The sequence below is a fragment of the Megalobrama amblycephala genome, linkage group LG6, assembly GCF_018812025.1.
Source record: "Megalobrama amblycephala isolate DHTTF-2021 linkage group LG6, ASM1881202v1, whole genome shotgun sequence".
Classification (NCBI taxonomy): domain Eukaryota; kingdom Metazoa; phylum Chordata; class Actinopteri; order Cypriniformes; family Xenocyprididae; genus Megalobrama; species Megalobrama amblycephala.
The window spans coordinates 21,956,605-21,972,972 of NC_063049.1; the positions used below are offsets into that span (position 1 = coordinate 21,956,605).

The 16,368-nt window shown below is 36.7% G+C and overlaps 1 protein-coding gene across 1 annotated transcript in view; it reads right to left on the reverse strand.

Annotated features, from left to right (window-relative positions):
* fn1a (fibronectin 1a) overlaps positions 1-1,364 on the reverse strand; it is a 36,409-nt gene extending 35,045 nt beyond the window's left edge. The window contains exons 1-4 of the mRNA XM_048193371.1: positions 968-1,364; positions 639-764; positions 352-489; positions 120-251 (exon numbers count right to left, since the gene is read on the reverse strand). Of these exons, the coding sequence (XP_048049328.1) occupies positions 120-251; positions 352-489; positions 639-764; positions 968-1,097 (526 nt within the window). The 5' untranslated portion in view covers positions 1,098-1,364. The remainder of the gene's footprint in view (positions 1-119; positions 252-351; positions 490-638; positions 765-967) is intronic.
* Positions 1,365-16,368: the final 15,004 nt, after the last annotated feature.

The window sequence follows — 16,368 nt, forward strand, 5'->3', positions numbered from 1 at the left end:
AAAGTAAATTTTAAATGCATATATCTGCTTAAAAATTAACTGCTAATAATGTTTAAAAGTATACTATATTATACATTGAGGCAAAATTCTTAATGGGGTCCTTAAATGCCCAAACTCACCAACAGGTTTGCAGGTCCACTCTCCTTTCCCATTTCCCAAACAGACGCATTCCAGCATGTAGTCTCCAGTGTCGTGGGGTCTCTTCCATGTGTCTCCAATCTTGTAGGAGTGCCCTCCCTCATGACAGCGGTCTACAACAGAGTCCAAGTAGGTAAAAAGCAGCACAACTCCCAAAAGTGTTATTCCCAAAGTGCGGTTAAGTACAGTGAAGGAAAGTTCCAGTCTACCCACTTGCAATGGTGCAACTGATTTTCCCTCTGCCAGAGCCAATGCAAGTGCAGTCCCAGATCATCCCATCCTTGGGCCTCTCATAAGTCTCTCCAACCCGATAGGAGCGAGCGTTTACTTTATCATAGCAGGTCTCTTCAGCTGGGAACAGACATGGACTTTTTGTTCTTCATACTATTCAGTACTTCACACTTAGCTCATATGCTATATTAGTATTAATGCAACCAAGTCAGGAAACAATTATTCCAGTGCTGTGACCCAAAGAATATAACCAATGTAAAGGCACTCACCATCAGGCTTCGATTTACACTTTATACCAGAAACTCCATGACAAGTGCAAAGCAGTGTGCTGCCCAGATAACTGCGCTCCCACTGCTGTCCAACTCCATAAAACTGACTATTTTCCATACAGCCATCTGCAGAGGACACAACAGAACCTTTCTGAGCTCTAAAATATTTTAACTTTCTCAACAAAAATCAATGATCACACAAAGAAGAAAAGCCGAATCCTAGTGTACATTTTCCAGCTTTTAATTAACAATTTGCATGCGTAAAACCCAAAATACGCGACTGAATTGCCCATTTCAAAACAAAAACAAACAAATGGAGGACCGCATACCTTGGGACACGGATGACACAGAGTGTTCCTGAGCTTGTCTCCTATGCTTTCCCGTTCCTTTCGGCATACACTGCACAGTGCAGGCGAGCAAAGCCACTGCCAACGCCGTGCCCAGCTGGCCACCGGACATTTTCACAGGTGAGATGAAACACAAGTAAACAAATAGTTAAACCTTCCTTCGAGGAGACAAAGTAGTACACTGGCTGTGGGATTCAGGGTCACTACAGCCGCTTTCAGTCTCCAAGTTCCCTCTTGTGCGTTTCCCTCCCGTGCGTCCTGCCCCTCCTGCTCTCGCGCGCACCTCTGCGGAGAGCTCAGATGTGAGGAGCGCTTTTATTTGACCTCAACATTCCGCCCTGGAGGAGGAGGAACTACCCCTGCACACGCGTATGGGAGCGTCGACCAGCTATGCAGATAGACACCCAATCTGAAGCTCGCTTTGTGCGTAAAAAGTTTAGGGTGATAATGAATTCAAAGCTAACGCTTGCAAACAAGCACTCTCAGTGCAGTGTACTCGGCTTTTGTTTTATAAATATTGTTAATCCAGTTACACGCTAGTGTTCAATAATGACCCAAATCTGTCCGTTTAAGGAAGTCTGTGACTGTACTAATCTAATAGAGATCATGCTACAGTTGGAGTGCATCAATGTCCAATGTCCCATTCACAGATGGTTAAGGGCTGCACCCATCTGAAACCAATTAGACAAACTCTTAACTTTAATAATACTTCCCTGGTGGTAAAATACAGTCATTCTCAGTTTACTGTCACCCTTAAAAAGACAAAGATTGAAAGAGGACACAGATGTACAGGTGCTGGTCATATAATTAGAATATCGTGAAAAAGTTCATTTTTTTATGGTAAATTATTTTTAAAAATGAAACTTTCATATATTCTAGATTCCCTACATGTAAAGTAGTTTTTTTTTTAAATTTGATGATTAGAGCATACAGCTCATGAAAGTCCAAAATCCAGTATCTTAAAATATTAGAATATTTCCTAAGATCAATCAAAAAATAGATTTTCAAAACAGAAAAGTTCAAGTTCTTTAGAGTATGTTCATTTGTACACTCAATACTTGGTCGGCAGCACATATTACAGGAAATGACTTGCTCTTAGCACAAATTACAGCATCAGTGAAGTGTGGCATGGAAGTGATCAGCCTGTGGCACTGCTGAGGCACTATTGAGCCTTCAGATCATCTGTATATTGTTGGATCGACTGTTTCTCATCTTTCTCTTGAAAATATCCCATAGATTCAGGGGTCAGGCATGTTGGCTGGCCAATAAAACACAGTAATATCATGGTCAGCAAACCATTTGGAAGTGGTTTTTGCACTGTGGGCAGGTGCTAAAGTCCTGCTGGAAAAGGAAATCAGCATCTCCATAAAGCTTGTCAGCAGATGGAAGCATAAAGTGCTCCAAAATCTCCTGGAAGATGGCTGCATTGACTTTGCACTTGATAAAACACAATGGACCAACACCAGCAGATGTCACGGCCCCCCAAATCATTACTGACTTCAGAAACTTCACACTAGACTTCAAGCAGCTTGGATTCTGTGCCTCTCCAGTCTTCCTTCAGACTCTGGGACCATGATTTCAACATGAAATGCAAAATTTACTTTTATCTGAAAAGAGGACTTTCGACCACTGTTCACTGTCCAGTTCTTTTTCTCCTTAGCCCAGGTAAGATGCTTCTGACATTGTTTCTGTTTCAGAAGTGGCTTGGTAGTCCTTTTCCTGAAGATGTCTGAGTGTGGTGACTCTTGATGTGCTGACTCCGGCTTCATTCTCCTCATTGTGAAGCTCTCCCAAGTGTTTGAATCGGCTTTTACTTAACAGTATTCTCAAGCTTGTGGTCATCCCTGTTGCTTGTGCACCTTTGCCTACCCAATTTCTTCCTTCTAGTCAACATTGCATTTAATATGCTTTGATACATCACTCTGTAAACAGCCACCACATTCAATAATGACCATCTGTGACTTACTCTCTTTGTGGAGGGTGTCAATGATTGTCTCCTGGACCATTGCCAAGTCAGCAGTCTTCCCCATTAGTGGGGTTTCAAAGAACAAGAGATACCCAGAATTTATACTGTAGGGATGGTCATTTAATGAAACTCAAATGTAAATATTCTAATATTTTGAGATACTGGATTTTGAACTTTCATTAGCTGTACGCTCTAATCAACAAATTAAAAAAAAAAAACTTTTGAAATGTCTTACTTTACATGTAGGGAATCTAGTATAAATGAACGTTTCATTTTTTAAAATAATTTACAATAAAAAAATGAACTTTTTCGCGATATTCTAATTATATGACCAGCACCTGTAAATAAAAGACAAACCATTTCAGTTCTGAGTTTACATGGCCATTAGTCACCAACATACTGAAAGATTCTATGGTTGACAATAATGATGATTTTTTTTTTTTTTTTCATTTTGTAAAAAAAAAAAGCAATTAGTATCAGTTATAAACAAACACATTACTAAAATTAATATTAACACATTAACTAAATTCTTTCTTTCAAAGTTTTTTTATTGATTTTTACAGCATAAATCCCATTTAACAATCCCCCAAACCTCACCATCAAATCTCAAGAGTAACATCCACACTGTCCAAAAATTCAGATATGAATTGCAAGTAGAACTGAGCATACATATATATATGCATACATACATCAAACTGCAACCAAATATAAAAACAGATACATGTATATATGCTCGTAAAAAAGATTTAAAAAAAAAATAATAAAAAAAATAATAATAAAAAGGGGGCCAATAGGGCATTATTTAAACAGATTTATCAACATAGTCAATGAAAGGGCGTCAAGTTTTTAAAAAATTGTTTTTCTGAAACATTAAATACATTCTGAAGATTAAATTAATATTTCTTAACTTTCTAATTTTGAACATCAAACTTCATTCTTAGTATTTTCTTTACACAAAGCACAGTGCACCTTCCTGCCCTTGATTGACAGGATATATCAGCCATGACTATAGCCGTTAGTGTGAAAATTTGCTGATACTGATTATTGGCCGATACAGTATATTGTATATCGGTGCATATATATATATATATATATATATATATATATATATATATATATATATATATATATATATACACATACACACAGTCCCAATTGAAAGTTTGTGAACCCCTTGCAGAATCTGTGAAAATGTGAAAATTTTTTAACAAAATAAGAGATCTTACAAAATGCATGTTATTTTTTATTTAATACTGTCCTGAGTAAGATATTTTACATAAAAGATGTTTACATATAGTCCACAAGACAAAAAAAAAAAAAGCTGAATTTATTAAAATGACCCCGTTTAAAAGTTTGTGAACCCTTGATTCTTAATACTATGTGTGGTTACCCTGATGATCTACGACTGTTTTTTTTTAAATTTGTGATGGCTATCCTTGAGTCCCTTGTTTGTCTTGAGCAGTTAAACTGAGCTCTGTTCTTCAGAAAAATCCTCCAGGTCCTGCAGATTCTTTGATTTTCCAGCATCTTTTGCATATTTTAACTATTTCCAGCAGTGAGTGTATGATTTTGAGATTCACACTGAGGACAATTGAGCTACTCAAACACAACTATTAAAAAAAGGTTCAAACATTCACTGATGCTCCAGAAGGAAAAACGATGCATTATATATATATACAACTGAATTCCGGAAAAGTTGGGACGTTTTTTAAATTTGATTAAAATGAAAACTAAAAGACTTTCAAATCATATGAGCCAATATTTTATTTCACAATAGAACATAGATAACAAAACATCATCAACCTCGACCAGTTGAGCGATGCAAGACACGTGTTGTCACATGTTTCCAGTGTGAGTATGCTGTGCGCGTTTGGCTGCCACTTCACACAGGGCTGTTTGTCTTTTTTGTCCTGTTAAAATGTTTTTATGTCTTACACACTTCCATGATTATCTGTGATGTTTGATATGTACACTGTATTGTTTCTTTGTATTGTATACTGTGTTTTTCTTGTGTTTATGTTTTGTTTGTAAAGCACTTTGAGCTCTGGAAAAGCGCTATCTAAATTAAACATTATTATTATTATTATTAAAACAAATGTTTAAACAGAAATTTTACAATTTTATGCACAAAATGAGCTCAGGATATATCAGATCTTTCAACTCTTCTCTTCTTCTTTTCAAAACAGTTTGAAGATGTCTGGGCATCGAGGTTAGGAGTTTCTGGAGTTTTGGTGTTGGAATTTGGTCCCATTCTTGCCTGATATAGGTTTCCAGGTGCTGAAGAGTTTGTGGTCGTCTTTGACGTATTTTTCATTTAATGATGCGCCAAATGTTCTCTATAGGTGCAGGCAGGCCAATTCAGCACCAGGACTCTTCTACGACGAAGCCATGCTGTTTTGCATTGTCCTGCTGAAATACACAAGGCCTTCCCTGAAATAGACGTCGTCTGTAAACCTTTATATACCTTTCAGCATTCATAGTGCCTTCCAAAACATGCAAGCTGCCTGTACCGAATGCACTTACGCACCCCCATACCATCAGAGATAGTGGCTTTTGAACTGAACATTGATAACATGCTGGAAGGTCTTCCTCCTCTTTAGCCTAGAGGACACGGCATCCATGATTTCCAACAAGAATGTCAAATTTGGACTCATCTGACCATAAAACACTTTCCCACTTTGAAACAGTCCATTTTAAATGAGCCTTGGCCCACAGGACACGACGGCGCTTCTGGACCATGTTCACATATGGCTTCCTTTTTGCGTGACAGAGCTTTAGTTGGCATCTGCAGATGGCACGGTGGATTGTGTTTACCGACAGTGGTTTCTGGAAGTATTCCTGGGCCCATTTAGTAAAGTCATTGACACAATCATGCCGTCAAATTGCAAAGGCTTTGCAAATCTCACGTTGAGGAAAATTGTTTTCCACAATCTTTTTACACACTCTTTCACAGATTGGAGAGCCTCTGCCTCTCTAAGACATCCCTCTTATAGCTAATCATATTACAGACCTGATATCAATTAACTTAATTAGTTGCTAGATGTTCTCCCAGCTGAATCTTTTCAAAATTTCTTGCTTTTTCAGCCATTTGTTGCCCCCGTGCCAACTTTTTTGAGACCTGTAGCAGGCATCAAATTTGAAATGAGCTCATTTAGTGGATAAAAGTGTAAAATTTTTCAGTTTAAACATTTATGTTATCTATGTTCTATTGTGACTTTTTTCAACTTTTTTTCCAACTTTCAACTTTTTTTCCCAACCTTTCCAGAATTCGGGTTATATATTGAAGAGTTTGGTATTAATTTTGCGCAAAATGCATTATCCGTTGTGTTATTCTGTCATGTTTTCTCCCTTTCTTCCCAAAACGCGACAAACGCCAATCTCATTTTTCTGCAGAACGTAATATATCCGCTCTCATCCAATCACAGCGCACCATTCCACCCACTGTAAACATTAAAGGCTTTTTAAAAAGCCGTTTTTAATACCAATGTACTCGGCAAATGTGTTTATTTAACCGTGCGGTGGCGCCAGATACTCTTTAATCGGTAATGACAAATAATTTATAACATTAACAAGATGACCATTTTGGGAGCGACGGCTGAATGTGTTTTTAGTAAAATGCCTGTATATAAAATAAATATTGGCAAAGTTTAGACTCTGTCATATATGTGAATCAACTTACTTTGCTGTGTATTTTCAATTTGAAAAATAACTTTTATATTGATGGATTAATTGCATTTTGAAAAAAAAAAATTGTCATGGATTTATTGCATTTTGGGGAAAAAAATTATACGTTTTTATAAAAAAACGTTTTAAAATCAAAATGTAGATTTGAATTTTTAATGTTTTTTTATCCAAAAGATGCTATGTGAAAGTTTGAAACAGAAAATAGGGGTTTTCATCTTGCCACTTTCTTGGTAAAGAAAACACCTTTTTACTCAAAATAATCAAAATGGAGTTATTGCGTTTGGAACCAAACTCTTCATAGTATATATATATATATATATATATATATATATATATATATATATATATATATATATATATATATATATATATATAATTAAAAATTTTCTACACTTAGAAGATTTGCCTAAAATTTTCATAAGCTGATATTTGGGGTGATGTAATCATTTCAATTGGGTAAACAAATTGGGAATTAAGAAATGAATGTATTACAGATTACATCAGTAAGCAGTGACAATCCTCAATGTTTTTTTCTTTTTAACTTTTCTATCACTCACAGCTTGATGGATCTAGCTCAGTCTATGGCCTGGTTTCACAGACAGGTCTTAGATTAAGCCAGGAGTATTTTAAGATATGTCAGTGCAAGATGCTTTCAGTTAAAACAGCTCAAATATGCATTTTAGCCTGGGACTATATTAAGCTTTGTCTGTGAAACCGGGGGTATGTTTTATCTTTAAGGCATCTTGCAGGTCATTCATGGAAACGCAGGGCTGATGTCAACACTCTCTCATTTTAAAACTGTACTCCTCTCTCTCTGTGAATGGAGATCACTTTGCTGACAGAGCTCCCATTTAAATATCATCAAACTTTTAGAAACTGCTTTCTGAGCTTTATGTGTTTGCAATAATCATACCACCATGAGATGAGACAGATTGCCGTTTAACAGATGATTCAGTAATATCCATGCCAGATGTTTGGTTTGACTCATGCTTTATTCTACATGTCTGTCTCCCCGCTGCTCCCTCAGTCTTTCTTTATCCTCCCCCAGGATGAGTGTAATCTATGCTTATGAGCTGATATGCAAGAAATCTCTCTCTCTTTCTCTTAATGGGCTTATAAAGGCTTCTGTCCACAAAGTTTTAACGACATTTTGCTGCTTCTTTAAACACCTCAGTTAATCCAGTTTTGTCCTTTGAATTTGGATGACTCTCTCAACATGTTGCTCTTGTGGTTTCTCAATGCAGTCCACCTTGTCATCAATGGTCCGTATGAATCAGTTTTGATTTTCCCAAAATTTTCCTTGTTATGAGTACATGTTGAGGTTAGTCTTCCTGCCTTTTGGTTTCTCTGTATCTGAAACCACTGGCGGAAGTGAGTGGCAAATATGTTCTTTGTTGGGGGAATTCTCGTGGAAAAGAGAGTTACAGAGGTCGAACCTAAAGCTGCGTCATGGAGGTGAACGAACAAAGAGTGAACCCATGAGATCTGACTCCTCTTACAATATGTGATCACATCTGGCTGCATTTGCTATGACTCAGTGAATGACTCAAAGCCAGTTTTTTGTGCATAGCTGCACAACAATATTCCAGAAACAACCCTAGTTCATAAAAATGTTGACAGTTGACAGATGTGTTCAAGAAAAAAACATAAGCTCTCAAATAGGAATTGTTCAAGGAGAGATAATGGTTCTGTGTCTAAGATACCATTTACAAAACAAAACAAAAGTTTTAATGATAAAAGTAATTTTAATGAAAAAAAAAAAAAATGTTTAAGTCTGTTAATTAGTTCAGTTTAGTTAAGTGTAAGCTACCTTACCACATATGGTCAAAAAGTACACTACTGTTCAAAGGTTTGGGGTCTGTAACACTAAAAATTAACTGTAAAAAAACTAAACAAATTTACACAGTAAAATATCGTTTTCCATTGAAACAGTAAAATACCATAAAACAATGCATTCTGGGTAATATTATTTCTCGTTTTCGAGAAAGTAACCTATAGGCTACTTTATCAAAAACGACAAGTATTATCCAGAATGCATTGTTTTTACTGTATATTACTTCTGTATATTACAGTGCATTCTGGTTAATATTATTTGTCGTTTTCAACAAAAATGACAAATATTTCTTAAAATGTTTATTTTCTCAAAATGACAAATATTACCCAGAATGCATTGTTTTTATGGTATATTACTGTTTCAATGGAAAACGGTAATTTACTGTGTAAATTTTAGTTTTTATACAGTTATTTTTTAGAGTGAAGTTGTTTTTGAAAGAAGCCTCTTACACTCACCAAGGCTGCATTTATTTGTCAAAATACAGTAAAAACAGTGATATTGTGAAATATTATTAAATTACTGTTTTCTATTTTAATATATTTTAAGATGTAATTTATTCCTGTGATGGTAAAGCTGAATTTTCAGCATCATTACTCCACTCTTCAGTGTCACATGATCCTTCAGAAATTATTTTAATACAGTTGTGCAGAGATTTGCAGAGACATTTTTGTTAGCCAAAACCTGGAAACGAGTTAACATTTGAGCACTTCCGGTTTCATTGTTCTGAATTTTCTGCTTGAAATAAGGTCTGTGGTGAACACAAGCTCAATATATTAAAAAAATAATAATAATACATCAGTAATACCCACTTGTGTTTTTTTGTTTTGTTTTTTAAATTTTTTACTTGTCTTATAAAGACAGTTGCTAAGTGGCTATATGGGACTATACAGAAGTTGTCTGTGACATTAAACATCATCAGCTGAACAGGTAAACTCATCTACTCAATAGCCTCGCTGTGTTTATAATCGTGCTCTTGCAAACCATTATAACTCAAACTCAAAGTGATTTTAAACAAAGACTGATAGAGTTCTCGGAAGCTTAGTGATGGTGACGTTGAAGTCGATTGTGGTGTAGCTTGTTTATAGCCTACGTTTAGCTTTTGACTTCTGTTGTTTGCATTTACGCTCCAAAATTCATAAAAGTTATGAACAAAATGTGTAAGAATCATAAGCTTTTGTTAGTGACAGACCTTTATTTCTACAATAATCCAAACACCAATGGAAAAATCATATTGGGTTTTGTCAAGAGAACCAGGGTGATGCTAACTTCTGGGTCGGCAGATGATCCCTGAACCACTCTTTATGATGATTTACTGCTCAAGAAACATTTCTTATTATTATCAATGATGAAAACAGTTGTGCTGCTTAATATTTTTGTGGAAACCGTTATACTTTTTTTTTTCAGGATTCTTTGATGAATCGAAAGTTTGGAAAGAACAGCATTTATTTGAAATAAAAATCCTTTGTAACAATATAAAATGTTCACTTTTGATCAATTTGATGCATCCTTACTGAATAAGTAAAAAGTATGTCACATATCTGTCATAATGTGGCCTTCTGTTTTACCATCTGTATTGACAAACAGCTGAAGAAATTTCAGTCTTTGCCCAATTTTTCCTCAAGTAAACAGAAACTGTACTTTCATGCTTACTGCTCACATAGAAATATCTGCCAGGGAATATTTCCAAGATGGCCACCAAAAGCAAACTGATGTGGCTTAAAGGGACAGGACTTTGGTAACAGCTAGTCTAAGCCCTTTTTTAATCTCTACATCTCCACTGCAGTGTATGACATCATTCTCCCAGAGGACAGGGGTGGGGTACAGCTGCAACCCCCATCAGTTTTACCCAGACATCACTAAACTCCTGCAACCCCCACAGAATCTACAAAATCACATCTAACTGCTCCTTTCTGCCTCCCAACTAAATTTATTTTGTGCCATCTGAAGTAGTTTTTAGCCCTGTTGTGGACTGAAAAGTTTCTGTTTGATCCTGAAATTTAAATAAAACATGCTAATCATAGCACAACACTTGTGCGGAATAGTTATTATCTATGGATCTGCAAGAATCGCTCTCAATGACAAGAGGCAAAGGAAGCCACAAATTGATCAAATTACTTGCCAGAGGAAGTTGGTTAGAGGGGCGTTTGTTTATTTTAACAAACTGTCCATCATGCCAAAGCGACTTCTGTTCTGGTGTCATTATTGTCTGTATGTCTCTCTGCATGTTTGTGTTCATGTGCGCGTGCATATGCACGTGGATTTTTGCGGGTTTTTAATTATAGAGCTGCAGAGAGGTCAGAGGAATAAAGGTAAAGGGGAATAAATGCTCATGAGAGATCTCATCACGTCTCAGGGAACTAAAAGACACATATGCGACCCTGGACCACAAAACCAATCATAAGTCGCATGGGTATATTTGTAGCAATAGCCAACAATACACTGTATGGGTCAAAATTATAATCCTATCCTAAAAAGCCATACATCAATGGAAAGCTTATTTATTCAGCTTTCAGAATGTATAAGTCTCAATTTCAAAAAATTTACCCTTATGACTAGTAGTTTTGTGGTTCAGGGTCACATATGTGACTGTGGACCACAAAACCAGTCATATACATATGCATATGTTTATACATCATCTAAATAAGTTTTCCATTGATGTATGGTTTGTTAGGATAGGGCAATATTTGGCTGAGATACAACTATTTGAAAATATGGATTCTGGGGGTGCAAAAAATCAAAATATTGAGAAAATTGCCTTTAAAGTTGTCCAAATGAAGTCCTTAGCAAGGCACATCCACTCACAAAAATGAATTTTTGATATATTTACCGTAGGAAATTTACAAAATATCTTCATGGAACATGATCTTTACTTAATATCCTAATGATTTTTGGCATAAAAGTAAAATCGATAATTTTGACCCATACAGTGTATTGCTACAAATATACCCGTGCGACTTATGACTGGTTTTGTGGTCCAGGGTCACCATCTTTACTTTCCATCACCATGACAACCCAGATGTGCATTTAGTCAGTGATGTCTCAGAATTTCCGTTTCATAGTCTGAAAGTCTGCACCGAGGACGGAGGTTATCCCTGGTTACAGCAAAACACACAGAACTTCAGCGACAGGAATGCTTACTAAGTTGTTGAGTCAGAGAGGACATTTTTATCTGTCATTTCAGAGGAAAACTCCTACTGAAAGAAAGTGGCTGATGTTTGTGGGTGGAAGTTCACACAGATTTTTTTTTTTTTCCAACACTGTCCTACACCCCTGAGATTTGTGAGTAAGAACAGAATCTGCTAGTGATTTGTGAATGAGCTATGACCTGTCCTTTCGTTCATTAACCCTGTTCTGTTTGGATTACCTTCACTGTCTTATGTTTGGTTCCCAGAGATGCCAATAATTCATTTGCAAATGCAACTAATAATGCATTTAAAGGTGCTAAAGAGGATCTTTTCTTCGACTGAGAAACCAAAGACTGTTAGTGAGTTTTTGAAATGAGCGCATGCGTAAGAACAACCCCCCTCCTTCACAGCTCATTTCAAGGGAACGCCTCCCAAAACTCCTGCACGAGTATTGGAACACGAGTGTTTACCACCGGCATTCGCTGTGTCGTGTTAGTGGATTCATTATGTCGGACTCACCGCAGGTAACTCATAATCTGCAGATGTTACTCCTGTCTCCTGACAAAAACATTGCATGCGGCGCCTGTGGAGTGTGGAAAGTTACTGGAGCGCGCAGCCGCGCTCGTCTCTCACAAGGAACTTCACGGCAGTGATTGACAAGCCAGAGGGCCAATCGTTTACGCGATCGCGTAAACGATTGGCTGATGTTTTTAAGGCCCTACCTCATGCACAGATGATGTATATTAATATTATTCCTTTCAGTGCACCTAATAAATAGTCTTTTATCAGTTAGTAAAGACAGTTTCAAGTAATATTGCAAAAATGTAAAAAACAAAACATCCTCTTTAGCACCTTTAACCATACATTTTAAAGCTTTAACCCTCTGCTATATACCTAATGCAATTGTCAATAATGTGACTGTTATCCAATACACGGCCATCCTTAGGGCGGTGCAACTGCTGAGACCCCTGCTTCGCGCACTTACCAAGGGGGAAGTCGCCCCAAAGGGGGAAGTCGCAATGGGCCCGTCCCTGTGTCCATAAGGGTATGTTATGTAGGCTATGTCTGTTTGGGTTCAGTTTCACCACAGCAACAACACATTGTGGCAAAATACAATAGAACTTAAGAACTTGAATCAAATTCAAACTTCAAAAGAAATGAGGATTGAAATGCTGTACACCGACTGATTATGAATAATATTCATAAATTATTAATATTAATTATGAACAGAAATATTAATAATAATTACATATTATTAGTAAAATAATTAGTAATAGTAATTTGTTACATGTATTATTATTTTTTTCTGGGAACATTAAGACCTAAACAGAAGTATATTAGAACTGAAACAGCATGAAATGTTGTTATTAATTCAGTTCATACACTCTAAAAAATTCTGGCTTAAAAACAACCCAAGTTGGGTTGAAAATGAACAAACCCAGCAGTTGGGTTAAATGTTCACCTAACCTGCTGGGTAGTTTTATTTAACTTAACTATTGTTTAAAAATTGCTGTATTGCTTGCTTAAAATGAAGCTGAAGTATGGTGGAAATTAACATTTATTTGTATGTTTAATAAATGAACATTTATTCATAAGTTTAATTAGTAATAATTAAACAGTAAACATTTATTAAATTGCTTAATATTAATATATGTTCACCTTTTGATTATTATTGTTGCCTCTACTAATTATGTGTCTGATTTTTAATTTCAAACCTATTTTTGGGTTCATTTTAAGCCAGCCATTAAGTAATTTTTAAACAATATTTTGGTTAAATAAAACTGCCCAGCATGTTAGGCAAACATTTAACCCAACTGCTGGGTTAAAACAACCCAATCGCTGGGTTTGTCCATTTTCAACCCAACTTGGGTTGTTTTTAACCCAGCATTTTCTAGGATTAGGAATCTCAATGTGATACTTTTGAGTAACAAAAGCATAAAAAATGTTGACTTTGAACATGAGGGTCAAATCTATATTATGCATTTCTTACAAAAGAAAAGTTGCCTAACACAACTGTTCTGTTTTAGGGGTGGAGTGAACAAACCACAAATTCAGTGTTTTGCAACAATGGAAATGTTTTGTGGAAAGAGGAATGGGCGGAGGGGAAAACTGCTCAAATGAGGCCAGGGTGAATCCAACAGAGCCCCTGCTGAGATGATAAGGTGACCCTTTGCGCCTTCACCACTGATCCCAATCTCATCCCTTTCAGAAAACAATGGCTGGTTATTTTTGTCCTGGCAGATGATCTGATATTGACAGGTCGCTCTTACCCAGCATTACACCTATATGCTTTCAGCTTCCACCATTCCACCAGTGCTGCAAGCACAGCAATATGAAGTAACAGAGGGAGGGAAACAGTCTTTGGCTGTGTTCTCTCCTATCCTGTTTAATGAGTCTAAATCATCTCCAGATAAAAGCATGGGAGACAGTTCTTAGAGTGCATTATAGGCTACTCTGGACCGACACAGTAATGTTTGTTTATCTAAGGCATAAATCACACAAGAACACTGATTAAGACTTTTTTCTTTAACTTTAATATCTCTCACATATACATGAACATCTTCACCTTATATAGTAATGTGCTAAATGTAAACTAATACATGGTTTAGAGAAAAACGTTTTAGGAGAAGCATTTGAGTAAGGCACATTGAACATAGAAGTTGATATTACATACATCAATAAATAATGACTCTTTCAAACTGTTATATATATAATTTAACTCATGTTGACAAAGACAGCTTGCACTGTGCGTTTTGTGAGTTGCCGGTGCAAACTGATCAATGGCAACTATGTATTAAAGTTGTGTTTAAATCCCTAATAGGTGCATAAGTACTTGTTTGCTTTAGATTTATGAGTTGTTGGACTTTTAAGGAAAATCTAATCTTGTTAGTTCCTGGCATGTAGTATGGAGAGTTCCTTAATATGTTATTGTTTCTCAGATGTTTCCCAGAAGAGTAATGCTAGTTATTCCTGTGGGTTGATTTTAAAGGATAGTGAGAAAGATGCATTTTAGGAAAACTGGCAAATATTGTAAAAGAAAAACAATGGGATTTTTTGAAACTGATAACAATAATTCAGTACAGACTCAGGCACACTAAACCTTATAAACTACACAAACCATTTAAATGAAGGATGTGCATGAGTGGAACTATTACTCAGTGCCATAATTCAACCAATGTTATGTCATAGAACAGCGTCTGTGGGCAATTTGTGTGGAAACCCTGAGACATGGATAAACACCTGCACGTCATTCCAGATGGTGCTGCGGATCTGCAGCGCTAGTAATGAGAGAATTTCCTTGCACTGGAAAGCCAATAGTGTAGAGTGACAGGCATCAAGAGGAAAATGTTTGGAGTTTTTTATTGCTATGACACTCTGAATCATTGCATTTCCATCTTCAAAATGATTCTTCCACCACCCACAAGGGTTGGAAAGTTGGATGAACCTCCCAGAAGGCATTTAATTCAAAACAACAAAAACATGGTTTATCTTGTCAATGAATCTCTCTGTGTCATTGTACAATAAGGGAATGACATCATGTCGTCAACTGTTGTGGTTCGAGATAAATCATAATTCCCACACTGGGATTTAAAGGGTTAGTTCACCCAAAAATGAAATTTCTGTCATTGATTACTCACCCTCATGTTGTTCCAAAGCCACAAGACCTTCATTTATTTTTGCAACACAAATTAAGATATTTTTGATGAAATCCAAGATGGTTTTTTTATCCCCCAAACAACGTAATTAGTGCTTGAAGTGGGGAAAAAAAGTGCCGGTACTCCTGATGCTCAGTTCAAAACGTGTTCCTGAAGAAGGGAGGGTGTGGTGGGCTTCCGTACGTGCAACATTTCAGAATTAAGTGCCGGTATGCAAGGAAAACTGGTGGTACGCTAAAGGTAAATATGCGCACCGGCGCGTACCGGCCCACTTCAAGCACTGAACGTAATTATCATTATTCAAGGTTCAGAAAAGTACAAACCCGATTCCAAAAAAGTTGGGACACTGTACAAATTGTGAATAAAAACAGAATGCAATGATGCGGAAGTTTCAAATTTCAATATTTTATTCAGAATACCACATAGATGACATATCAAATGTTTAAACTGAGAAAATGTATCATTTTAAGGGAAAAATAAGTTGATTTTAAATTTCATGGCATCAACACATCTCAAAAAAGTTGGGACAAGGCCATGTTTACCACTGTGTGGCATCCCCTCTTCTTTTTATAACAGTCTGCAAACGTCTGGGGACTGAGGAGACAAGTTGCTCAAGTTTAGGAATAGGAATGTTGTCCCATTCTTGTCTAATACAGGCTTCTAGTTGCTCAACTGTCTTAGGTCTTCTTCGTCACATCTTCCTCTTTATGATGCGCCAAATGTTTTCTATGGGTGAAAGATCTGGACTGCAGGCTGGCCATTTCAGTAACCGGATCCTTCTTCTACGCAGCCATGATGTTGTAATTGATGCAGTATGTGGTCTGGCATTGTCATGTTGGAAAATGCAAGGTCTTCCCTGAGAGAGACGACGTCTGGATGGGAGCATATGTTGTTCTAGAACTTGGATATACCTTTCAGCATTGATGGTGCCTTTCCAGATGTGTAAGCTGGCCATGCCACATGCACTCATGCAACCCCATACCATCAGAGATGCAGGCTTCTGAACTGAGCGCTGATAACAACTTGGGTTGTCCTTGTCCTCTTTAGTCCGGATAACATGGCATCCCAATTTTCCAAAAAGAACTTCAAATTTTGATTCGTCTGACCACAGAACAGTT